The following is a 27,348-nucleotide window of genomic DNA, read 5'->3' on the forward strand; positions in this document are numbered from 1 at the left end:
TACTGGTGAGGCACAGTGAGGTTGTGAGAAAGGATACAGATGGTGTCCCCTGACCTACCTTCCCTAAAAGCCCATCTGTAGCCTCTACATCTGTGGCAAACCTGGAGTCAGTCCCTCAGGCTGAAGCTCTAGGAAAATAATCTTTCCTGAAGGAAGACTAAGGTGTATTTCTGTCTGCTATCTGTACTGTGCCCTGGGGATGACAGCCTGATGAAAAAACTGATCTCGCTGATTGTTACAATCCCAAGGGACTCAGGAATGTAACCCTTCCTGGCCACCACAGTTAGGCAATCAAGGAGCATTCCCTGTGTGGCTGGTGTATACCTGCTGACTTTAGCAAGGTAGCAGGAAAGCAGAGGGATGAGGCACACCTGCTGGATTTGGCAAGGCAGTGGGAGAGTGCAGGAACCATGTGTTGCCCATGGCTTTGATAGGGTAGCAGGGTACCCTTCTGGCTTTAGCAGGGTAGTCAAAGTTGTTGGGAACTCAAGCCTGCCTGAGCTAGAAAGGGAGAGTGCCAAAGTGGCACCCACCAGCACTTCCATCTGGGAGAGATTCCAGACCAATCCATGACCCTCTAGCTGATTCTTGATTAGCAAATGGGTCTCCTTCATAGTCTAAACATTTTTCAAACTGTTGCCATTATGCTGAGTCTTGGGGCAAGTGAGTCTGTGTATGAGCCCTTTAAGAACAGTAACTCAGTTCCCTACAGCCCTTTGTGTAGCTCTTAGATGTAAGACCCATTGTTTTTCAAAGCTAGATGTTTTGATGGCTCATCTCTCCAGTGTAGGTCCCATGGGTTAAGGTGCTTGAATGAACCTCTTTCTCCTCAGGTAGAAGCTCCCGTTCTGTGAAGTCCATCCTAATTGTCGGCTGCCATGCTAGACAGTGTCTCTGAGTCTCTTACCTGTCCTGATGTGGCACTTTTATCCTTTGTTGTGGTGGAACCCTTCAGCTAGTTTTCAGGTGTTTTTCAGAGGGAACTATTTTATATGTAGTTGTATATCACTGTTTCCATGGCAGAAGGTGAGTTCAGGATCTTCCCATGCCACCACATTGGACACAACCCCCTGACAATGAAGTCTCTACTATTCTTTCCCACCACCTACATACAGAAATTTTTCTCAGGAAGTAACTGTGACATTTTTAAAATAAGGCACTTTTTATGACGTGAAAATTATAGTTCAGCAATATCTTTTTGGCATGGACTTGTCCCTGGTTTAAAGGATTACAGTTTGCTTTATATTCCGGATGGAACAAAATTAACAGGTATTAAATATGCTCAGTAAGGGAGTAGAACTGTGGTATTAAGTGGATATGAGGTTTTAAAACATTTTTGGAAGGTCAAAACCCATATGAGTAGAGCTACATGAATACATATAAAGTAAGGGAGAAGTAGCCTTAGGTGTAGGGGGATCTGACCTTGGCATAATCTGGAGACTAGAGGAAGAATACCGTGATGGCTAGGGCTAGGAAGTGGGTTAAAATTTGGGTATGTAAAGTTTGTAGATGGAACTTTGGCCCTAGCCCAAAACTACCACAATGAATGGTGTTCCCTTAACATTTACTTATAAGCAAAAATAAATATGAATCAAGACAAATAAGAAGTGTGTGGTTCTTATCTAAAGAAATTAAAGTTGGTTTCTGGAACAAATCTCAGCAGTCATTGTGGGCATCTCAGAATAAAGCCCACTGCAGCACAGAATTTGAAGATATCTTCTAGCAAGAGGGTCAACTCCCTGCCTTAGCACACAGAGCAAAATATTCCAGCCAACAAGATGCACCCACAGTCTATTTCTTATTCTTATACATAAATATACAGAAGGCCACTGGCTCTATGAATTAAGTCTACAACCCCAAAAGAGAAAATGACAGGGAAATAGACAAATTCTTTGACAGACACAACTTACAAAAGCTTATACTCAAAGAAATGAAAAATCTCACCATCCCCTATATCTATTAAAGAAATTGAATCAATCATCAAAAACTTTCCCACAAAAAAATAACTTCATCACCAAATAGATTTACAATTGAATTCTCTGAAACATCTTGGAAAGAAATAATACCAATCTGCAACAATTTCTTCCAGAAAAAAAAGAGAGTACTTTTCAACTTCTTTTTATGACTAGTCTAACATTGCTATCAACACTTGAGAAAGATACTATAAAAAAAATTACAGATGACTTTCTGTCATGAACAACAATATAAAAATCCTAAACAACATATTAGAAAATGAATCCAGCAATCTATAAGAAGTACAAGACTTCATGACCAGTATGATTTCTTTCAGGAATCCCAGAGTAGTTTCACATTCAGAACCAGTGGCTGTAGTTTACTGCATTCACACAAAGGAGAAAAATCATAGGCTCAATAAATACAGAAAAAACATTTGAATATATTCAGTAACTGTTCATCATAAAAACATGAACTGGGAATAAGGAGAAATTCCTTAATTTGATTAAAAGAAGCTATAAAATGTCCTATGACAAACGTAATATTTAATGATAAATTATTGAAAGCTTTCTACCTGAGACAGGAAATGAGCCAAGGTTTCTCATTATTGTCCCTTCTATTAAACATTGTATTGGAAGTTCTAGTCTATGCAAAAAAATAAAATAAAATTCAAAGCACTGAAAAGAGAGAAACTACCTCTGTTTGATGACAAAACTGTGCACATAAAAAATGCAAAAGATTCTGAAAACTATTAATATTAATAAGTGAATTTAGCAAGGACAATGAATATCTGCGTAATACACAAAAATCTATTATATTTTTATATACCGACAACAAAGAGAAAATAAAATTCAAAATGAATTCCATTTCTTAAATAGGATCAAAATGTCAAATATCAGGGATGAAATCTAATAAAAGATGTGCAGGTCCTTTGGACTGGACACTGCAAAATATGGTAACTCACTAGTGTAAAGATGTTAACTGATCTACAAATTCAACACAATTTCAAACACTACCCTGTCAGACTTCAGTGAAAATTGACAAGTCGGTTCTAAAATGTATTTACTAAGGCAATGAACCAAAACTAGCAAAGACAATCTAGACTAAGAAGAACAAAGTTGGAGGGTTTAGATTAGCAGATCCCCAAAACTTAGACAAAACAATTGCATATATGCATACAATGGAATGTTACTCAGTTAAAAAAAGGAATGGCATTCTGATGCCTGCTAGAATGTAGATGACCCTTGAAAACATGCTAAGTGAAATAATTTACACACAAAGGGACAGATAGACTATCAGTCTACTTTTATGAACTTCTAGAACAGGCAAATTCATAGAGGAAGAGTAGATTAGAGATTGTGTGGGTGGGTAGCAGGATGTGGAGTTAGTGCTTGATGATTACCGAATTTCTGTCTGGAGGGATGAAAATGTTTCACACGTAGGTGATGGTCATGGTTGCCCATTGTGAATGTAATATATGACACTGAATTGTACACTTAGAAATCGTGAAAATGACAAATTTTATGTTATATCCTTTTTACCACAATAGAAACAAAAATAAATACATCCAAATCATTGAATTATACACTTTTAAATGGGTGCACTGTATGGTATATAAATTATGTCTCAGTAAAGCTATTAAAAATGATTCTTATTAAGCTAGTGTGGTAACACTTGAAGGACAGATGCAGTCAAAAGGAAGAGACTAGAGAATGCAGGAGCAGATTTATATGTATGTTCATGAGATTTATGACAAAGTTGCCACAGGAGTACAGTGGGAAAAGAATTGCCTTTTGATGGACTGATGTTATTTTCATGATAAATTCATATATGCCACTGGTTTTAAAGAATAAGTATGTAATAATTTGATATTTAAAATTATTACATTTATGAAGTGTCCAAGGTAGAAAGACAAAGACTCACCAGTTAGGTGACTAAGTAACTAAGTGAACAAATGAACAAACAAATACAAAACACCTTTCACATCAATCACTGATTGAGTCTATACTATGAGTAAGGATAAGTAATTTTGATTTATAATACTTGTTGAAGTGGACTGCCTCCAACTTGGTTAAATACTGTCATTACACACCTGAATGCTGAATTCCTTCATCTGTTTTGCAGTCTAATTCTTTAGCATAACTCATGCAAAGTAACAATGGCTTATATTTTGGCTGTTGGTCATTAATGTATTGCCATCCACCATCATTCTTTCCATCCATAGCGAATCATGGAGCCAAATCAAATGGTCAGGTTAAAATACACACCAATCCACATACCTGTTCCCCTCCCCCAAGCCCAGCAATAAAACACCCATGAAACAAAACAAATACAAACACTAGCAACATATAACACATATGACAGCAGAGATGGCTAACGTCTAACCTTTATCCACTGAAGATTTGTCTGCTTGAGCTTATTTTCAAGTTTATCTTGCTCTTCTGGGCTTATGGGAGCACTTACAAGCACTGTTCCTCCAGTTTCATTTAATTGTTTTAGAATTCCCTGGCGTAGGGGCAACTCTTCCGCCAGTAACTGAAATAGACAAATGCAACAACATTTATAATGAATTACAGCACAATTCCAACTATCTTGTCTTTGTCTCTATTAATTAGTCTATCAAAATGAAGCAACTTGACTGAAGGCTGACTGCTGCCTCAAATACCAACCACTTCCTGGACTGGAGCACCCACTCCCAAGGAGATAAACCTATCATAGAAAGGACCAGAATATCTTATCTCTCGGAAATTCTTTCTAAGGAAGAAAGTATCACGTGGTATCATGAGCTCCAAAATAACACCCCAAGCATTGTTAAGAGTCTGAAAACACATCTCTGTCAGAAACAGAGCAATCTGGGTAAATTCATCATCCTCTCAGGTAGTAAGCATCCATGCTGTGAGTTACTACAGAGTAAGAAACTGCATTATCATACTGAGTGGTAACTACCATTGAGACCATACCAGGTACAGGTGCTGGGTTAACCTCATCACATATTATATAAAAATTAATTGAGATAATATAATTCTATGAGGTAGATCCTATTATCTTCTTCTTCAGAAGGAAGCTGAGACAGAGAGATTAAATCCTGACAGAGAGGTTAAGTACCAGCTCCAAGGACACAAAAGTTGCAAGCAACGGAGCTGTGATTCCAACTTGGGCAATTTCATTCAAGATCCCTTATTTTTGAGTCCCCCATACCCCGGAATTTCTTTTATTCATTCAGTCTTCCATTATAAATGCCCTTTTCCAAGACCTACAAACCACCATGGTTGTTAATAACTGTCCTTTATTTATTTGTGTCATCTAGAGCTACAGTGTACAATATAGTGTCACTAGCCACATGAGGCTACTTAAATTGAAATTAATTAAATTTCAATAACATAAAAAAGTCAGTTCCCTGGTCACACTACTTTTAAAGTACTCAAAAGGCACCTACAGCTTGTGACTACTGCAATAGACAATAGAGAGCATTACCATCATCACAGAAAGTTCTGTTGGACAGTGCTGATCTAGATTGTTTAAGAAAAAATGGAAATCAATGCACATTTATTAATAAGTAAATAGCACTAAACATATCTATTAAATGAGGTATCAATTACATTGTTATATATAACACTCAGTACATTTAGGAAAGATTGATTTTCAAGGACACACTGAGTTCATTTTTCTATGATATACTCATCTTCAAACAAACCAAAGATCCAAAACTTGGTAGTTTTTTGTTTTTGTTTTGCCCTATCTGACAGATAGTAGGTGCTCAATGTTTGTTTACTGAACTAAACATTAATTTTATTTTTATACTCTGTCCTCTGTTCAGATACAAATTTCTTGTCTCACAGAAATAAGTGGTTGACATTGGAGTCTAATTTGCATGTACAAACCAACTGAATCATTGATAAAGGAGCAATTCCATTTCCTTTGATTATATGACCTTGTAAAATGAGGATAACAGCAACCATTTTGAAAGTTTTATATGAAGATTAAATAAATAGCAGATGTAAGTACACCTAATACTTAGCACATAACAGAAGACGATTAAATGTTAATTTCCTTTTTCTTTTCACCTTCACTTCAAGAATTATAGTAAAACAGATCCAAATAAGTCTCTTTCCTAAACTAAAACCAGGAAAGTTAATCCAACTACACAATTAGTGCATGTCAGTCAGCCAGGTGAGGTAATCAGTAATAAGCAGACATCACAGTAGGAAGGCATAAAAAGCCTCTTGAATAGTCTCGATGTCTATTCAACCAGTATAGACTGTGATTCAACACCACACATCTCCAACCACACCTAGACAAACAAACACTTTTAGGCAAATTGGACACCTCTAATTAGAGGCTGAAATAATACGATTGATTTGGCAATTAAGATCCTTCCTAAGAAATGGGATTCATTTCTAAAAATTCCCTCCAGTTTTTGAAATAATTTGGAGTTTTAAAATTCTCTAATATGTCTGAGATCAATTTCAAATTAGTTTTCAAAATACAGTCTCACACACACACACACACACACACACACACACACTTTTTACAAAAAATATACTTTCTGGGAAACGCTGGGTTAAAACAATATAAAGTTTTGAGGAAATCTAGTGAGGAGCTATCAATAACCTGATGGGCAAGAAATCAATGATTAAATACCTTAAAATAGATTCATATACTCTTTTATTTTATTTTAATTTTTTATAAACATATAATGTATTATTAGCCCCAGGGATACAGGTCTGTGAATCGCCAGGTTTACACACTTCACAGCACTCACAATAGCACATACCCTCCCCAATTCATATACTCTTTATACAAGTAGGCCCTGGGGTTTTTTAAAAAAAAAAGAAAAAAAACAAAATTACCTTGACTTGTTCAAGTTTTTCTTTTAGCTGCTGCTCATTTCCAGGTTCAAGTGGAATACTAGCAATGCTATCCGCTTCTTCCAACCATAAAACAAATTCATTTACATCTCTTTGAAATTCTGACAAGATATTCTTTTGTTCTTCTAGCCTGGAGAAATAAGAATATAACTGTTATAAACAACGTATTTCTCAAACTTTTCTTTCTTATTTTTTAAAAAGAAAACTCAGAAACAAACAAAAAAATTGTGGTAACACTTTCAAGAAAATAAGCAATTTAAAAGATGTTAACAATATGCAACTTTTAAAGAAAATTCATTTACTTTGAACAAAGAAACCTCAGTATCTCCAGAACCTCTTAAATGTAAGAGGTTAAAACTGATAAAGAAAAAACTTATAATTTTAAAAAATTCCAACATAATGTTTTTAAATGAGAGCAGTGTTTTTCCACCTCAGTGCTACTAACATTTTGGGTTGGATAATTTTTAGTTGTGAGGGGCTGTCCTCTGCCTTGGAGGAGGCTTAGCAGTATCCCTGGCCTTTCCCCATTAGATGCCAGTAGCATTTTCCCCCCAACTGTGACAAGCAAAAATGTCTTAAGGCACCACCAAATATCCCCTTGGGAGCAAAACTGCCCCAGGGTGAGAGCCACTGCACTAGAACAAGTATATAATGTGAGGTTGCCTGCTCTAAAATGCTTAAATAAAATACACCTTTCTGGGAAATTGTAGGGTAAAAGTAAAAACAAGGGAATAAAAAGAACACTAAGTTTTTGCATGTTAAAATGTTTTCCAACTTATGAGTCACAGTCTTTTTTGAGGAAAACCGAGTTAAAATACAGCACATATGTTATATTAGTGGAAATTTTCAATTATAAAAACATATATACTGTATGTTTTTCAATTAGCCATAAATTTATTCTTACATATTGAATCATAACACAGTTGAAAATGGTCTGCACCTCAGGTAGTTTATAATGTTTTGTTGTTTTTTGAGAGAGATAGGTCTCCTGGATGTAAGCTTTTAATTGAATACACACACACACATATGCACACACATACATATACATAAGTGTAATTTCCCATATATACATATACATATATACATATAAATACATATACATGAAAGTACACCTATGACTGCTGTATAGCTCAAGATATTTTTAGAAAGTGCACAAATGACCAGAAAAATAGAATGTTATCAGAAGCCCAGAGGCCCCTCTTGTCCCTTGCAGTTACTACCTCCAAGTATAACCAGTATCCTGTCAAATTCGATTATGTTGGCTATATTGAACACTAAGTATATGGAATGATATGCTATCTACTCTTCTGTGTCTTGTCTCTTTCATTCAACATAATCTTTATAATAATCAACCATGTGGTATATAGCTTAATTTGTTTCATCTCCTGGCTGTAGAGTACTGAACTGTTTAAATATGTATCTCTACTGGTGGCCATTTGGGTTGCTTCCATTTTGGGGACATTTAGCTGTTTTTTTGTTTTCAATTTAACAAATATTTATTAAGGACTTACTAACTTCCAGCAAGGCTACTACTGGGCATTAGGATTCAAGACAGACACATTGTGTGCCTTGCCTTGATGATCTCAGTCCATGAGAGGAAACAAGAGATCCCCATGTGTAAGAAAAAGACACAGCTTGTCTCATTTATAGCCTGTTCAAAGACAGAGTGTTGAGAGAACAACTATTACATTCTTTCCCCAAACCGGGTCCACTTATTGAATTTATCCTTGTCTATATTCATTTTCGCTCTTTGATTAGAGTTTGTCCAAAGTCTGTTCTAGGGCATGTGAGGAGACATTCTCTTTTCTGTCTATTCTCAACAAGGCAGACCCTATGAAAACTCAAGTCATATTCTGGGATCCTATGGAAACCCAAGTCATATTACATCACTATTGCAGTCAAAACTCTTCTATTGCTTTCCAATGTATACACAGCAAAGCCAAGGTCATTACAGTGTTCTGTGGGGGTCTAGATCTGTGGTAGATATGGTAGATACCTTCCCATGTGGCTACTGAGAACCGGAAATGCTAAAGGGGAAATTAGATGTGCTTTAAGTGTACAATATACACCAGATTTCAGAGACTTAGTTAAAAAAAATATTCTTTGTACCTTCTACTCAAGTTTGTTGAGAACCTACAAACTGTTGTAAAATAATAAAACTATTTTAAAAGAGAATGGAAAACATCTCATTAACACTTTCTTTTTTTCATTAATATTTTCTGCGTGATGTATAGGTTGAAGTAATATTTTTAATATATTAGGTTAAGTGAAATGTATTCCTTTAATCTGTTCCTACTTTAAAAAAATAAAGATGTGATGACACAAATTTCAATTACATATGTGGCTTACCTTATTTTTCTAATGACCAACACTGATCTACGATATATGCTGATCCCCAATCTCCTTACTTCTTTGACCTCACTTCCATCTACTCTGTATTTCTCTTATCCTTTTTGAGGCCCTATGGCTTCCTTGCTGTGATCCCCAAATATACTACAAGGGTCCCCACTTCTGGATCTCTGTACTTGCTGTGTGTTTCTGCAGACAATGTCCTTCCCTCAAATATCAAATATGGCTGTCTCCCTTCATCTTCCGCAGGTCTTCCCTGATGACCCTACCAAAAATTACACTTCTCCTTCCAAATTTCTCTTCTTTCTCCCTGTTTTTATCTTTCTAGTTCCTAAATGTAACAAAGCTATAATTTGGTTATTTTATATAATGTCTATCTCACACACATGAAATGAAGCTTCCTGACAGCAAAGATTTTTATTTATTGCCATAGCCCTTGCTCCTGGAACAATGCCTGGCACAAAACAGATGCTAAATCAGTAACTTTTGCATTAATGAATGAATTCTGCCATCATCATTTTCCATTTTACATGCATTCCTATTTTAAAAGAATCCTTCCTATTCTTTATAATACCGATAGGTGATGGGGACTAAAAAGTACACCTGTTAAGATGAGCACCTGGTGATGTATGGAAGTGCTGAATCACTATACTGTACACCTGACACTAATATTACACTGTATGTTAACTAATTAGAATTTAAATAAAAACCTAAAAAAAGAATCTTTGCTATTCTTTGTAATACTGATTCTGAAACATGGTTTAATTTACTTGAAAATGTGTATGACAATATTTCACCAAACTGAAGACACCTTCAGTTGCAGGTCATATAAAACCATCCTCAATTCTGCCAGGCGGGAATCCGAAAAGGCGTGGTGCTGATGAAATAATGATGTTTATCGTTTAAAGGCTTTCTTCGATTAAGAAGATGTTCTTTTAGATTCTTTTATATTTTTGTCATATATTCCTCTTGCATACACATGAGAAGTAAAATATAAGTGATAAATTGATGAGGTAGTCCTAAGACTTTCTTGTATTTAGAACTTGCCTCTCCTGTATCACTTTTCCCTTCAGAGTAACTGACCTCTGCCTTTACCCATACCCTATCAGAGGATGATTTCTTAAGAGGGCTCCACCACTATTTCTCAGATTTTCTTCCAAACCACATGTGGCCTGGCCAGGAGAGATTGTAAAACCCACTCTGGTTTCAGTGATTTTAATGTGATAAATGTGCAGTTTAGAACAGATGAAATTTAGTTCAGTAGCACAGTTTCCCAGTGCCAATATAGTGATTTAGGTTCTTTGACTGCTACCAAGTTGCTGGTCAGTTCAGGATTTTTTAAAAAAATTCATAATATAATGACAGTTTACTGTTATCTTTAGCTTATAATTATGAATGGATGTTATTATTGGCATTATCTGCCTGATGCTTGAGCTTATTTTCCATTAATAGAGTCAATAAAGATTTGGCATTACTTTCCATGGGAATTAATGTTTGATTGCATGAGTTTTTGCCAATGACAAATATTTTGGCTCCTCTTGTACGTGAAAAGTAAGCATGTGGACATCAATGCCTAACATTGACATTACAGGTTAGCAAGGTATTCAAGATTTATACAGAAAGGGTCAAGAAATAAAGCAGGTGAGGTGGCTAGCTGCTGGGGTATGAAGTACTTATAACGGTTTGTTTTAATCTGTAGGTGATGAACGACTTAAAGGTTTTGAGAAGGGCAAGATTTCTTCCAAAGCCCCCTCTGGCTATCCTGCGGAAAGTGGATGTGGGCACAGGTGGTATGGCAAGAGACTGAGGAATCAAGTATGAGACTTTCATAAAAGGACAGGCATAAAGTAATGAAGGTTCAAGTCATCAAGACCTAACAGAGGAAAAGGGTAAGGTAGAATACATGAAGAATGTAGGAGGAAATTCAACAGGACCTGTGAATAAAAGGAGACAGACTGGTATTAATGGCTAGTGATTGTTGAGTATGTGGTAGCCACTGAATCAAGTATCAAGACCCCACATTACTAGTATGAGATGGTACTCATCTTTCCCTATTTGCAGTTGAAAGAAAATCCAGCTTAGTATTTTACCCAAGGTCATACAGCTATTAAGTAGTCAATCCAACATTCGGTCCTGGGTCATCTGGGTCTGTGCACTTCTCCTGACCATTACATCTGGTCTATGAGAGCTTCCACCTTATCTAGCTGAGGAGACAGTATTTACTCCAGCAGAGAGTACAGTGAATTGCATCAGATATTTAGGGGAAATTACTAGTAGAAAAAATAAGAGATTTGGAACTTAAAGAGCTGGAAATAATAGATTTCCGAGTCCTCAGCAATAAATCGGTGGATAAAATATGGTAAACTAACTTGCACTAAGCATTTACTCTTCATATTTGGCATCTTCTGAGTCCATTCTTTCTTCATTTTCACATTAATGATTAGTAATTCTCCCTCTTGCTTATTTAAGTTGATAAATTAAAGAAAAAGTCCATTTCACAGCTACTCATTGATTTTTTTTTTATATGTATGGGTAACTTGCAGCTCCTGCTCCTCCTCCACTTTCCCTTCTTTGATGTGGAAAGCCAAAGGAATGCCTAGAGTATTCTTCTGGCCCCTCCAAAAGCTACAGGGGCCTATGAAGGAGTTCTTCATTTCAACAAACACTCAGCTGAAAGAGAACATGGCTCTCCCTTCTTGCAGTCCACATTCTTGTTTTCACTGATGATCCTGAAGCCCCTACCTTTGACTTTACAGGAATGAAAGGGGAGAAGGGAGGAAGCTGAACCTCATGAGACAAACTGCACTCCCTACAAAACTATCCCATCCCATCCGGTCCTCTGACATGGACTGGGACATGGGGTACAGAGGAGGTTGAAATCACTGGGAGTAAACAGTACTGTTGTCCTTCTTAGTAAACTCCACGGGAAAGTGGCTGGTGTCAGTTGCTGACAGCTTGTTTTAGAATGTGGAATAGAACCATTTTTCCACAGACTCTGGACTGAGAAGCAATTCTTAGAGGAAAAACTCCATTATAGACATCCTTTATTTGTTTTAAAGTTCTAAGATGGGGGTGCCTGGGTGGCTCAGGGGGTTAAGCCTCTGCCTTTGGCTCAGGTCATGATCTTAGGGTCCTGGAATAGAGCTCCGGTAGGGCTCTCAGCTCAGCTTCCCCTGCCTGCCACTTTGCTTACTTGTGATCTCTCTCTGTCAAAATACATAAAATCTTAAAAAAAAAAAAAAGTTCTAAGATGGTTCAAATACTGTGTCTAGGTTTCAAGGGTGTGTGTGTCAGTCTACCTCATCATTTTCCCTTTTTCTTTTCTCTCCTTCCTTCACCCTTCCTCCTTTCTTCCCTTCTTCCCTCCTTTTCTTCCTTCCATCCATCCTTCCTTCCTCCCTCCTTCCCTTCACAAATCTTTGTCTCCTTTAGTATTTGGCTACATCATCTTGCAGTGTCCCAAATACTTAAGAGCAACTTTATTCCTAACATTATTTTTCACTCATTTTAATTAACTAAAACTTTGCTAAAATCAGATTACATTTATAAAACCTAGACAGATGGGTAAAAGCTTTTCTCAGCCTTCATCTAGAAATTGACCATAACAGGGAGAGAAAAAATCCAAAACCTAACAAACAACAGCTTGAAGAACAAAAGAGAGTAATAGCAAGCAAACAGACAAAAAGCACCTCAAACCTAGAATAAAACTGTAGAAGCAAGTATCCTCAATATCACTTCAAACCTGTCTCAAATTAATTACTTGCATATATTTTTCTTTCAGGAATATTCAGCTAAGAAAAAGAGGGAAATATTTATATATTATATATTTAATTGCCATCAAACTCTAGAAATAATGTGTACTGATTTTCCAAATTTAATATTCTACTGTATTTCATTAGGTCATTAACTATTCTTTTAAAAATTGATTTTTATGATCTGAGCAATAACCTATATGTAGGTACACCATATTTCACCATTCTTTTCTTATTAGATATTTGGTTTGGTCTCTTTTTTCATTATAATAAACAACTCTACAGAAATACATTTTTAATTCATTTTGGCTTACGTACCTTCTAATTTCCTTAGAATGAGGAAGAAAAGTACACAATAAGAACACTAATGATTTTGATACACATTGCTAAATTTCTTTGCAATGCTGGTAATAAGAACACTCACACACTTCTACCAGCAGTAGAAACACCTGTCTCAACACACATTTTCCACTGCAGCTCATTATGATTTATATGCTTGATAGAAAAAAAAGTTTGTCATGGATTGTTTTCCATTTTTTATTAACAGAAAAGTTGAAAAAATGTGTATATTTGTGTGTATTTATCATTTGTTTCTACTATCAGTTGTCTGCTGTGTTCTGTTGCCCATTTTTCCTGTGTTTTGTTTGCAAAAGCTCTTATGTTATCTACCTCGATAAAAAATAAAAATTAAAATAATACTGAGAATATTTTTCTAGTTTCCCTTTTACCTTTTTTATATTTATATTTTATTTTTAAATAAAATGTTATCACTTTCTTTGTGATTTCTTTCATTGATACTACTCTGAAAATTGTGAACATCCTACTGTTGTTTAAATATTCACCTTTATATTATTCTGGATCATTATGCTTTCATTTAAAAAGAATAAAAACTTAATCCATCTTAAATTTATATAGCTAAACTTCTAACCTTGAAGAATCTTTGAGAAGTTGATATTTTTCCCCAGCACAATCTATTCTCTATTGATTTGTGGTGATTTCCTCATTTTGTGTTTTATGTATAATGAGGTCCTATTTACTGATCTACTATAGATTTTTTGATAGTAAAGCACTACTTCAAGCAGTGCATCTTTAAAGGAGGCTTAATTTCTGGTAGGTTAACCTCCTCTCTTACCTTTTTATGTGATATGAGTATTACCTATTTATGTAATATGAGTATCATTTGGTCAAATTACAGAATAAATCTCATTGGGGATTTTGATAGGGATTCCATCAAATCAAATTATTGTTGTGAAGACTTCCTGTCTTTCCAGTATAAATCTGTTAAATTTTCTATATTTACAGTGCATTTGGTATCTGTAACTCATCTGTGTATTATAAATAATTAAGTATGTTTTCTAATTAACTTTCAGCATCAGTTTGAATGGCAGTGACTTGCATATGATTTTATGGATATTAACTGTATACTAATCTAGAAAATTCATAAGTACTCCCAGAAAGAATAAATCTTCATTTAAAAAGCAGAGTTTTTGGCTAAGCTATTTGCCATAATCTTTCTCTTCACACAATGTTTGTGGAAAACTTTTCTGATGATTTAATTTTTTAAAAATGTACAGCACCCTTTAAATATGAAAACATTTGGTAGTCATTTCTTGCCTAGGTCTGTTTTTTGTACTTTGAAATATAAAAAAGATGGTGCCAAAATCCCACCGGGACCTTGTTATAATCTGCTTTTTCAAGCGCATGTGTTTTCTGAAATTTCAAAAGCCTCGATTTGAAGTTTTAAAAGCTGCAATTTGAATTTATATATTCAGATGATTGCAGAAAAGCAAAGGAACAGAGTTAGCATTTCCAGGCTTGTCTCTTGACAGAACAGTTTAAACGTGCTTTATATTGGCATTCATCACATGAAGTGTTATTTCTTTGTTTACCTACTTGGTTAATGCTTATGGTAGGATTTATTCAGGCATGTGGTAGTAATAATAACGAATGGGATATTTAACATTACCCATCTGCAATTAAGTGCTAAATATTTTACTTTTAGAGGCATTTCAATACATTTAGCTATTTTTTTCTTAAAGAATGGCTTCTGTTTGAAATACTGGCTCTGTTGCCGTTTACATTATAAATGCTCTTAATGCAATTGAAGGAAGCACATATTATGATGGGGAGAGATTTGCATAATCAGAAAGGAAGAATTATGGATATGCTGCTAAATTCAATGAATTTAACATTAACTCTTAATGAACATGTACTGTGGGGCTGCTGTTATGGTAAGAGGAAGACTGCCAAATTGCATGGCATGGTTTTAGAAGGGGAGGATCTACCAAGAAGGCCAAGCGCTAGATATTTTTACATTTGAATCTTTTTAAATACTCAATACATCCCTTATATTGCCTTTGTAAAATTGCCAATAAAGAAAGTGAAGCCTTGGGGAGATGTACATACTGTATATACCCGGATATAAGGTGATTATCTCTACCATTTTCCAAATAAGAAGTTCCTCTCTAAGATTTTGATTAACAGGAACATAGAAATTTCGGAAAATGTAGAATCAACACCAGCTTATCTATACTGCTTAATTAATTTGATTGCACATACTAATTTAAAATTATATATTATATTAGAAAGATCACATTTTCCCATTCACAGTTTATACAGTAGTTGTGTAATACATTCCTCACATTCATGTTCTACATTGGAATTGTCACTCTGGTGGATCCACTTTTTGAGTTACATAATTCAGTTTTCGAGGCAGAGTTATCTTCACTTCTACCCACATGGCCTGATGTATGACACTGCTGAGTCCATGTTTAAGATTCTACTGGAAAGTTTACTCCAAGCCATAAGCACACTTAACAGCAGACAGTTCTATGTTATGTAAAGACAGTTTTTCTCTTTGTTGTGCCACATGTCCGTGAGGTACACAACGTAACCACTTACTGAGTTGCTTTTTAAAAATCTTTACAGACCCTGTTTACAATGACATACAACTCTTTCAACTGTGATGTCATACCAACAAAGCTAATCATGACTTCTGTTAATTACATTTTTTCCCATTTCTTTCCTCTATCAAGTGACTTCTGCAGATGACCAGAATCATCATCAATTGAGGTGAAATTAATACAACTTTCCCAGATAGTAGTTTTTTGTTCTGATTAAAATAAAACGAGGATCTTGTAACATGAGAAACTTCAAAAGAATTAAAATGTAAGGTCTCTCTTAAGGTAAAAACAAAAACAAAATAAAAAAACATATTGAGTGCCTGGGTGGCTCAGTCAGTTAAGCAGCTGCCTTCAGCTCAGGTCATGATCCCAGGGTCCTGGGATCAAGCCCTGCTTCGGGCTTCCTGCTCAGTGAGGAGCCTACTTCTCCCTGTCCCAATCCCCCTGCTTGTGCTCTCTCTCTCACTTTCTCTGTGTCAAATAAATAAAATCTTTAAGAAACAAAAACAAAGAAACAAACAAAAAACCAAAAACATATTTAGCCAAACACATTAACTTCCCCAGGTTATACGCTCTATAGGACACTGTCAGAATCAGAACCAAAGCATTAACTATTTTTTTTTGCATTAACTATTTTTATTTTTATTTTTATTTATTTATTTTTTTAAGGGTGCATTTACTTTTATTTTTTTATTTTTTATAAACATATAATATATTTTTATCCCCAGGGGTACAGGTCTGTGAATCGCCAGGTTTACACACTTCACAGCACTCACCATAGCACATACCCTCCCCAATGTCCATAACCCCCCCCCCCCCCCCCCACCCCCCCCCCCCCCATCAACTATTTTTAAATCAACATGTTTTTCGTACCTGGTTACCGCTAGAGTTACACAATTAGACATTTATTCATTTTGTCTATAGCTTGTGCTTCATTAAAATGAAGTACTCCTGAGAGAAGTAACGTGTCAAAGTTGTTCAGGCTTTTACTTCTCAATAGTAAGGGAAAAAATTATGAAAATGAGAAGGGGTATCATGAAGCTTAGTGGTGAGCTACTGAAAGGAAAAGAAAACCAAATTGAGGCCTTGCAAGTTATTATTTGAGTGCACGAACTTGGAGAAGTTGCTCAACTTCTATAGGCCTCAGTTTCTTCATGCTAAAATTGGGACATTTAACATTGCATGGTTGGTTATATGGATTAAATTTGCTTGCAGAAACACCAGTTTTTGTCTACTGCTTTACTAATAGCATTCAACAAGTCATAGAGAAAATACAGAGTTAAAGAAAGGGTAAATTTGGAAACTGAGCTTTTATCCTATCTCAGAATTTTCCTTAAGCCAACACACTTACATACATGAAAGTATTTATAAAGCATGCATGAGTACTCAGAAGGACTATTTGAAATTGAGCTTTTTCATGAACCAGTTGATAGCTCTATTTCTCTCTTCTGACAAATTTCCTTGGCACATTTTATGGGGGAAGCACAATTAGAGTCAAAATGCCAATCTATGAGTAAAAGTGTCACCAGATTACACTAATTCTAGGTAAAGTAGATGTAGGATTACAATGCAACAAACATTTGTTGAAGGTCTATTAGTGGCTGGTGATATGGCAATGGAGGCAGGCAAGTTTTTGCCTTCGTAGAGCTTATATTCTATTAGGGGGAGACACACAATACACAAGATAAACTGAAACATGTAGATTGTGGCATAGTGTTAGATGCTACACAGAAAAAAAATTGAAGCCAGGAAAAAATGGAATACTGAGTAGATTTGGAGGGTGGGTTTGCAATTTTATATCAATCGGAGAAATCTTCATTGTGAAAGGTTATTTGAGTAAAATCATCATGGTAGAGAATCGCAATCTGTTCATCAAAAAATTTGATCTCTTTCTCTTCAACACAAAGTTAGCTATCATTTTCTATCCTCCATTGCCATTAGGTATGGCAATAATGAAATTCTAGCCAAGGGAATGTGAACAAAAGTGAGGTTCACTGATTCCAGCCCTGGTTTATAACTTAATCCCTACACGTGTGATATTCCTTATTGCTCCTCTTTCTACAGCCACATGTCAAAAATGTCAGAGCCACAAAATCAATGTAGCTTAGGTCTTTGATTCATAATTTGGAGGGGAGCTCTTTGTTGATCAGAAACAACTCTATGAATTTTGCATGAGTGAGATATTTGCATTGTTGAGCTACTGAAATGCAGACCTTCTTTTTAAGTAGTAGCTTGAATAAAATTAGATAATAAAAGAGGTGAGAGAGAAAGCCATTCAAATAATGGGGGGAGAGCACTCTAAGCAAAAGAAAAAAAATACAAAGGTCCTGAAGCAAGAGTGTGGTCAGAATATGCCCAGAACAACCAAGAAGTAAAAAACAAAACAAAACAAAACAAACAAACAAAAAACTAAGTGAAGTAAGTAGGAGATAAAACAAAACAGCTAAATCTGAAGAGACTCTACCTAGAATCCCAGGCCTGTCATAATTAATTTTCCCATCAAACTCAGGTCATACATTAAAAAAAAATACTAGAATAATCTTTTGGGGGGGCTTGCCAGATTGAACTCTGTTCTCCAATCTAAATTTGTTTTTTTTAAGATTTTATTTATTTATTTATCAGAGAGAGAGAGAGAGCGTGCGTAAGCAGGCAGAGTGGCAGGCAGAGGCAAAGAGAGAAGTAGGCTCCCTGCTGATCAAGAAGCCCAGTGCAGGATTCAATCCCAGGACCCTAGCTAGGATAATGACCTGAGCCAAAGGCAGTGGCTTAACTGACTGAACCACCCAGGCTTCCCTCCAATCTCACTTTACTAGTCCAATTGACTAACTGAATCCCCGAATTTCTGGATTTTTGTTGAATGCTTTCATTGCAGGTGCTGGAACTGATTTATAAAAACACTAAGGATATTTTGGATCTTCATCTGTCAGAGGCAGAGTCACATAATTTTTTAGCAAAGGCTGTAATAAAGCCATTGCCATGTGGTGGAAGATGTAATGAAAATTGAATGGCCTCAGCTTTCATTCCTAACTAGGTTTTTCTCTTCGCACATATCATCATCTTCCCTCCCAAGGCAGCTTCTCTGTCAGCCTCCATGGATGTCTCTGCCAGGTCCTAGTCTCTTAAGCTAATTATCTGAGGCATCCTTGGTGCTTTCCTGTCTCTTCCTCCTGGAGTTTATCAATAAATGTGTCCTCACAATTCCACGTGAGATAGCTCTTACAAGTGTGATCACTTCTCTCCATTCTCCTTGCCACAAACTCCTTCTATCCTCTCTGTCTTTATTACTGAGGCTATTTCTTAACTGGGTTCTGCTTCCCATCTTGCCATCTTCTTATCCATTCTCAACACTTCAGAAGGAATCATCTTTCTAAAATATGTCTTCTTATATCCTCACAGTAACTCCCTAGGATCATTGGGATAAAATCCAACTTCTTTAAAAGGGAGCAGAAAGTACAATATGTAATCTCTACTTACTTCTCTTTCTTCATCTTTCTTTGCATTCTAAAATCCATTGAACTTACTCTTCCTTGAAATCCAGTACGGTACTCATGTTAGAACTTAGCATACTCTGCTCCTTCTGTCTGGGTTACTCTTCACCATGTCTTGATCTAGGTAGCTTCTAGTTAGCTTTCCAATCTTAGGTTAGCCATCACTACTTCTGTGAAACTTTTCTCAGTTAATTATCACCCCCATCCCACTCAAGTCTATGCTATAGGTCCTGTTATATAATCCCACAGCTCTTCATACTGTTTTCATCACAGGGTATATTATAATTTCCTATGTCTGTCTATTACAAGCACCATAAGGACAAGCACTATACTGCAATCACACTCTAATCTCAGTACCTGGTATGTAGTATTGGTTCAATTCTTAAATTCAGTATCTCAGAATGACACCATGTTAATTGTATATTTGAGAACAATAATACTATTTACATTATAATAATACTATTTACATTATTCCCATATACATGGGAGATTCTCCATGAAAAATAAAATATGTGTTATGGAAGACAAAGTCTTATGGAAGATTAACTAAATTAAGGTCAAGAAAGTTGGATTGCTGGGGTTTCTAAACTATGGCCTGTGAGCCAAATCCTGCCCACCACCTGTTTTTGAAAATAAAGTTTTATTGGGAACACAGCCACACCCATTCATTTATATGTCATCTATGTTGTAATGTTCACATTACAGTGGTGGAACTGAGCAGTTGCAACACAGACTGGGTGGCTCACAAAGCCCAAAGCATTTACTACTTGGCCCTGTACCAAAGTTTGTTGACATCTGTTAGACAATAAATCTCTTTCTTAGATACATATTAGGGAATTAAAGGTGTGAGGATTATGATATAAGATAATCAGTATGATCTTTTTAACTTTATTATGTGTGTGTTCATGAAAATATGTGTGACTATTAAAATGTCACTTCATCCTTTGAAATAATTATTAGCACTTTACACAATTAATATTCCATAGTACATAACTTGAAGAATGGCTAAAAGGAAAACCAGACATTGCATCTAATTACAAATATTTATTCTGTTTAAAATTTATTAAAGTCTTCCAGTATGAGAAGTTTCATTTATTTGGCTTGGGATCAAACATGGAAAATAGTAAGAAAGGACCAGGTGTTTGCCTCTTTTTCCTCTTCTTTGAGTTTATGTTATTCAAGTTTCTTTCTTTATTTATCTTTCTTCCTAATCCAAAGCTATCACTTCTATAATTTCACTTTTTTTTTTGGTAAGTCAGTCCTTTTTCTGTGGGTTTTATGGTGATTTTTATTACTGAGCCTATATTTTGAATTCCTCAGGGTACTTGTAATTTCCACCCCCAGCAAAATGTCATCTGTTGTCCAGCACTCTGTACATTTCCAGTAGAGTATCGATGCATTAGACAGACAAGGAAGATCGAAGTTCCTCAGAGAGAGAAAAAGGACATATTTTGCTCATTGCTTTCATCCTGGAGAAGAAAGGGTAAGGGTTTTTTCATTTGATTTATTTAAAATCTGCACACAACTCCAGGTAAGTTCTTCAGAAACACAGGTTATTATACTTTAAAAGAATATAGCCATAGGAGGTACAAGAATAGTTTTATTCCCTCAAATAGCAGTTCCTGAAGTGTGGTCTGGGAAGCTCTGGGGGTCCTTGAGTTACTTTCAGGGGTTCTGTGAGATCAAAACTATTTTCATAATAATACTATGATATTATTTGCCTTTGTCTCTTTCTATGAGTTTTCCAGAGGCTATATTATAATTGATATGGCAATATAATGTAGAAGCAAATATCAGAGTCAGCTCTCTTAAGATAAATACTAAAGTGATCCTCAAAAAGGTAAAACAATGTCACTGCTAACAATCTTTTTTGTTGTAGAAAATAGTTATTTTTCATAAGGCATTTGTTACTTTTATTAACATGGGGTGAGCTATGATAATTTTTAAATGAATAAAGGCTGCAAACATTTCTCAGTTTTAATGTCCAACATGGTAAAACCAGAGAGAAATTGTTGAAAATGCTGGAAAACCATAGAAATGAGTAACAATCCTTCTCTTCCGTTTCCTCCTCCAATACACTTAACATTTTGAATTTTCTCACGTGACTTAATTGAACAGCTCTTGGCTTCCTAGATGCAGGTATGTGGTCCAAGAGCAAATGTTCTTGCAAATGGTAGTGTGGAATGTCACCTGTTCCTAAGGAGAACAGCAGATCTTACTTAGATTGAGGAGGGTGTTGTGATTTTAACAGGGAGCCCTTCTGAGTAACTGACGTTGAAGCTGAACTGTGAAGTAAACATGCCTAGATGAAGTCTAGGGGAATAGCTTCCACAGAGAGAAAGAAACTTCCTTCAGGCAGTAAATACAGAGAGATTCAGAGGAACTCAGAGTAGACCACTGTAATTAAAGTGTAGTGAGCAAGGTAGTGAATGGAAGATGAGGCCAGAGGGAGGAGCAGGGGCCAGAGGGCCATGGTAAGAGTTTGACTTTTATTTTAAGTGCAACAGAAAACAATCTACTCAAGGGTCCTAGTAATTCAAAGGGAGGAATGACCATCTAGGAGGCTAGAAAATATGTTCACTAGATGAAGAAGGGCAGAAAGCACTGTAGAAAGAGGATCAGCATAAGGAAAGGCACAGTGACATAGAAGTTCATGGCTTATTTAACGTTTCCATAGTGAAGAAATGTGGAAGGGGATTGGCAAGACAAAGTACTAGAAAGGTAGGTTTGGGGTCAGGTATTGCAGAGCTCCATGTGCCTGCAAAGGTTAAAACATCCCTTCTGGAGTGCAAAAGAACCACTAAAGATTTTTTAAGGAGAGGTATGGAATAATTCTGTTTATTTTCTAAATAATGTATTTACCAGTCATTAAGGATATATAATAAAAGTACTTAAATAGGCTGTGTAAATATAACTTTTACTGAATTATCTTTGCTTATTAAAATTTGATCATAAATAAAATTCATTAGTTGATTATTTATTCAACCTTCCCCATCAGTGATTAAATTCATTAAATATTGTGTATAGGGTACAGAGGAACTTAGTAAGTCTACCTGATAGATAATTTAAGATTAGCTTTGACCCATAATGTAGGCTAATTTAGCTAAGCACAACTTTAAAAATAGTAGAATCCAAATGATAATTCCAAGGATTTGTTTTTTTTAGTATATGTGCTGCCGAAGCGAGCACTCCAAGGATTTGTTTTTTTTAAACAGACTTAGTCATATATGGCAGAGTCAACAGATTATGAACTAAAATATATATTTCCTGGTTCTTAGATCAAGAAGACAGACAGCAGACTGACATAGCCCTGAAAAAATTTGTCTATAGGTTCATGAAGATTGAAGGTAGTTTCCCTCTTCCCTGGGAGCTGACCAGCATTACTTTCTTGCTGAATATAGGAGCATTATGTTTCAATTCTAGAAAGAGAGTTGAGGGTTTCTAACCAACTGCCACATCACTATATGTGGCACTACAGGACTCAAAAAGCAAAGTATAATGCAAAAGTGAGCAGCAATAAAAGGCCAACAGGTAGTAAATATTGCTTATATAACATTATGTTATATACTTATTAGAGGAAAATTCCATTACCCTAAGCAAAAAGGACCATGCCTAAATTACACTGGGTAACAAGGAATATACAAATAGAAATTTTTAAAAAACATCTTGAGAAGATACAAACATACACAAAAGTGTAATAGTATGACAAGCTTCTATTACCTGTAATCCAGTTTCAACAATTACCAGTATATTGCCAAACTTATTTCTATATTTTCTAATTCCCAACTATTTCTTTTTTCAGGTTTATTGGAGGATAATGTATATAATGTAAAACTCTCCTATGGTAGGTACATAATTTAATGGTTTTTAGTAAATGCATAGAGTCCTGTGTACCATCACTACACCTTCCTCCTTTCTTCCTTCTTTCATTGGTTTCAACTCCAGTACAATGTTGAATGCTGAAGTACTAAAAGTAGATATCCTTGTCTAATTCTTGATCTTAGGGTGAAAACATTCAGTCTTTCACCATTATGAATGATGTTAACCATGGTTTTTTTTCCTAAGATTTTATTTATTTATTTGACAGAGAGAGAGAGAGAGAGAGAGAGAGAGATCACAAGTAGGCAGAGAGGCAGGCAGAGAGAGAGGGGAAGCAGGCTCCCTGCTGAGTAGAGAGCCTGATGTGGGGCTCGATCGCAGGACACTGAGATCATGACCTGAGCTAAAGGCAGAGGCTTAATTCACTGAGCCAGCCATATGCCCCTAGTCATGGGCTTTTTATAGGTGACCTACATGATGTTAAGCTCTCTTATTTGCTAAAAATTTGTATCATAACTATCTGTTAGATTTTACTAAATGCTTTTCCTGCATCTCTTGACATGATCAATTGTTTTTTTTGTGTGCTTTTCCTATTAATACGGTATATTACAATAATCATTTTTGGATGTAAAACCCACTCTGCATTCCTGGAATAAATCTCACACAGCCATGGTATATCATCTTTTTTACATGCTCTGGAATCACTTTGTTAAATTTTTGTTAAGGAATTTTGTGTTTATGTTTATGAGGGATATTTTTCTATTAATTTCTTTTATTGCAATATATTGGCTATTTTAGATCAGAGTAATGCTGGTGTTACAGAATAAATTGGAATTTTCCTCCTATGCTTTTTTTCTGAAAAGATTTGTGAAGGATTGGTATATAAAAGAATTTTTTTATTAAAAGTTCATGAGTAAATCATCTGTACTGGGGCTTCTTTTGTCAGAAGACTTACAATTACTAATGTAGTTTCTCTACTTATACTAGGTCTATTCAGATGTTCTACTTTTTTTTAATCTATTTTGGTAATTTATGTTCTTCTAGGAATTTGAGCATTTTATGTAATTTGGAGAAATTGTGGCATAAAGTTGTTTATAGGATTACCTTCTAGTCCTAATTTCTGTAGGGTCCGTAGTGATGTCCTTTCTCCTTTCTTTATGATTTTAGTAACTTCGGTCTTCTTTCTTTTCTTCCTGGTCAGTCTAACTAAAGTTTTGCCATTTTCGAAATCTTTTCAAACATTAATGCTTGGTTTCATTGATTTTTCTCTATTCTGCTTTTATTTTATTGATTTCTGCTCTAGTCTTATTTCCTTTGGATTTAGAGTGCTATTTTTCTAGTTTCTTATGGTGAAAACTTGAGTTACTGATTTGAGAATTTTAATCTTTTCTAACATAACTGTTTGAAGTTTTAAATTTCCCTGTGAACACTGCTTTAACTGTATCCCATAAATGTTGACACGTGCTTTTATTTTCACTCAATTCAAAACACTTTCTAATTCCCCTAGTGATGTCACTTTGAGCCTTGGATTATATAAGGTGTTGTTTAATTTCCATGTATTTTGGTATCTCCCAGATTTCCTTCTGTTGTTTGAGGTTTATTGTTAATTATGTCTTCTAATGAATTACCCTTTTGTAATCATAAAGGTCCTTTTTTGTCACTAGTAACATATTTTACCTTAAAACCTATTTCATCTGGCATTGGTATCACCATTTTATTTTTCTTATGGATGCTAATGTATGGTATATCTTTCTCCATTTTTTTTTTTACTTTCAAAGTATATGTGTCTTTGGTTCTGAAGCATTTTTTTTTTAGATAGAATATACTTGGGTCTTTTAAAATATCCAGGCTGCAATATCTTAATTGGAATGCTTAATACATTCACATCTAATGTGACTATTGATCTAGTTCTATTTAAATCTGTCATTTTGCTCTTTTTTATGTCTCATGTCTTCTTTTGTATGTCTCATAGTGCTAACCACATTCTTCTGTTAAATAATTACTTTTGGTATACAAATTTAATTCCTTTGTTTTCCTTTTAAACTATAATGTTATTTTCTTAAGGTTGTTCTAAAGTTTATATATGCAACTTTATTTATCATAGTATACTTTAGATCAACTAATTTAACTCACTCCTATTAGGTTGGCTATCATAAAAAAAGATTACAAATACTGGCATGCATATGAAGAAAAGGGAACTTTTGTACACTGTTGGTGGGAATATAAATTGGTACATCTACTATAGAACACTATGGACATTCCTCAAAATGTAAAGAATAGAACTACCATATTATTCAGTGATCCCACTTCTGGATATATATCCAGAGGAAATGAAATCACTACATCCAAGAAATATCTGCACTCTCACATTCACTGCAGCAATATTCACAGTAACTAAAATACAAGAACAACTTAAGTGTCCATCAATGGACGAATGAACAAAGACAGTATGGTATATGTACATATACAATGGAATATTATTCAGTCTTAAAGAAATCCTGCCACTTGTGATCATGTGAATGTACCCAGAGGACATTGGGGTAAGGTAAATAAGCCAGACACAGAAAGACAAATGTTGTATGGTCTCATTTATACGTGGAATCTGAAAAAAAGTCAAACTCAGAGAAACAGAGAGTAGAAATGATGGTTGCCAAGGGCTGAGGGAGTGAGGGAAATGGGGAGATGTTGGTAATTGGGTATAAACTTTCATTTATGATGAGTATGTTTGGGGGATCTAATGTACAGCGTGGTAACCACAGTTAATAATAATGTATTGCATACTTGAAATTTCTTAAGAGAGTAGATCGTAACTGTTTTCAACACATGTACACAAATGGTACCTATGGGAAGTGACAGATGTTAATTAGCTTGATTTCACTAATGATTACTTAAGGTATACTTTAACAAAATATCACATTGTACATCTTAAATATGTACAATTTGTCAAACATACCTTAATAAAGCTAGAAAAAAACGAATTCCAGTAAAATATAGAAACTCCACTCTGATAAGCTCCATTTTCCCTCCTCCTTTGTGCTACTTATCATCATATTCATTGCATCTATGTGTAATAACACAAAAATAGTAATATAATTATTTCATGCAAAAATATGCCTTAAAGACAAGACCATACATTTATATTTGTCCAGTCTTTTGTATTTATGTGCATATTTACTGATTCTGTTGCTTTTCACTTGTTCATGTACATTTGAGTTAGTGAATAATAGTGCTTTCAGCCTGAAGGAGTTCATTTAACTGTTTTTTTCTTTTCCTTACAAGTCAGGCCAGCCAGAAAGAAACATTCTGATTTTTTGAGAAAGTCTTTATGCACTTTCTAAAGCATGGCTTTCCTTTATCTGAAATTCGTGGTTGACAGGTTTTTTCTTTTTGTTGTTGTTGTTGTCTTTTTTTTCCCCCAGCACTTTGAATATATCATTCTACTGCCTCTGGCCTTCATTGTTTATGAGAAGTTATCTGCTAATCATATTATATTTCCTTGTACAGAATGAGTCATTTTTCTTTGTTCTTAAGATTTCTACATTTGTGGCGGTATTTTAGTAGTTTGACTCCGATGTTTTTGAGCATTGATCCCTTTGAATTTATATTGTTTGGGGTTTGTTTAGATTCACTGTATTTCTGCTTCTATATCTTTCTTTTCTTTCTGGAACCTACATTGATAGACTCAGTATTTTCCCACATTTCTGAATTTCTGGTCATTTTTTTCACTCTTTTTTCTTTTTGTTTGGCAGATTGGACAATTTCTATTTATCTTCAAGTTTATAGTCTTTTTTTTTTTTTATTCTCCCATCCTGAATTTCCTTTTGAGCCACTTTTACAAATTTTTAAAACTTCAGTAATGATACTTTTTGATTCCAGAATTTTCACTTGTTCTTTTTTATAATGTGGAACTTTTTTGATATTTGCTCTTGATGTCCTTGTCGTCATACTTTAATTATTTGAATATGGTTTTAAGTTCCTAAAAGTATTTATAATAGGAGCTTTGAAGTCTCAGTCTAACATTTGGACCAACTCAGAGGCAATTTTTATTGCCTGCTTTTTTCCTCCTGACTATGGTGTATAATTCCCTGTTTTTTTGGATGTACCACCATTTTTCTAGAAAAAGCAACATTTTGGTATATTGAAGGAGCTCCTAATTGTGATTTTCTTTCATCCCATCAGGGTTGTTGTTACTGAAGTTTAAATAACTTACCTGGAC

At 35.1% G+C, this 27,348-nt stretch overlaps 1 protein-coding gene across 1 annotated transcript in view; it reads right to left on the minus strand.

The window, feature by feature from the left end:
- Positions 1–27,348, minus strand: part of LOC111150534 (dystrophin) — a 2,087,545-nt gene that overhangs the window by 769,089 nt on the left and 1,291,108 nt on the right. Inside the window, exons 46-47 of the mRNA XM_022508030.1 lie at positions 6,804–6,951; positions 4,339–4,488 (exon numbers count right to left, since the gene is read on the minus strand). Of these exons, the coding sequence (XP_022363738.1) occupies positions 4,339–4,488; positions 6,804–6,951 (298 nt within the window). The remainder of the gene's footprint in view (positions 1–4,338; positions 4,489–6,803; positions 6,952–27,348) is intronic.

Source organism: Enhydra lutris, unplaced genomic scaffold (assembly GCF_002288905.1).
Source record: "Enhydra lutris kenyoni isolate GAN:26980312 unplaced genomic scaffold, ASM228890v2 scaffoldscaffold23, whole genome shotgun sequence".
Classification (NCBI taxonomy): Eukaryota; Metazoa; Chordata; class Mammalia; order Carnivora; family Mustelidae; genus Enhydra; species Enhydra lutris.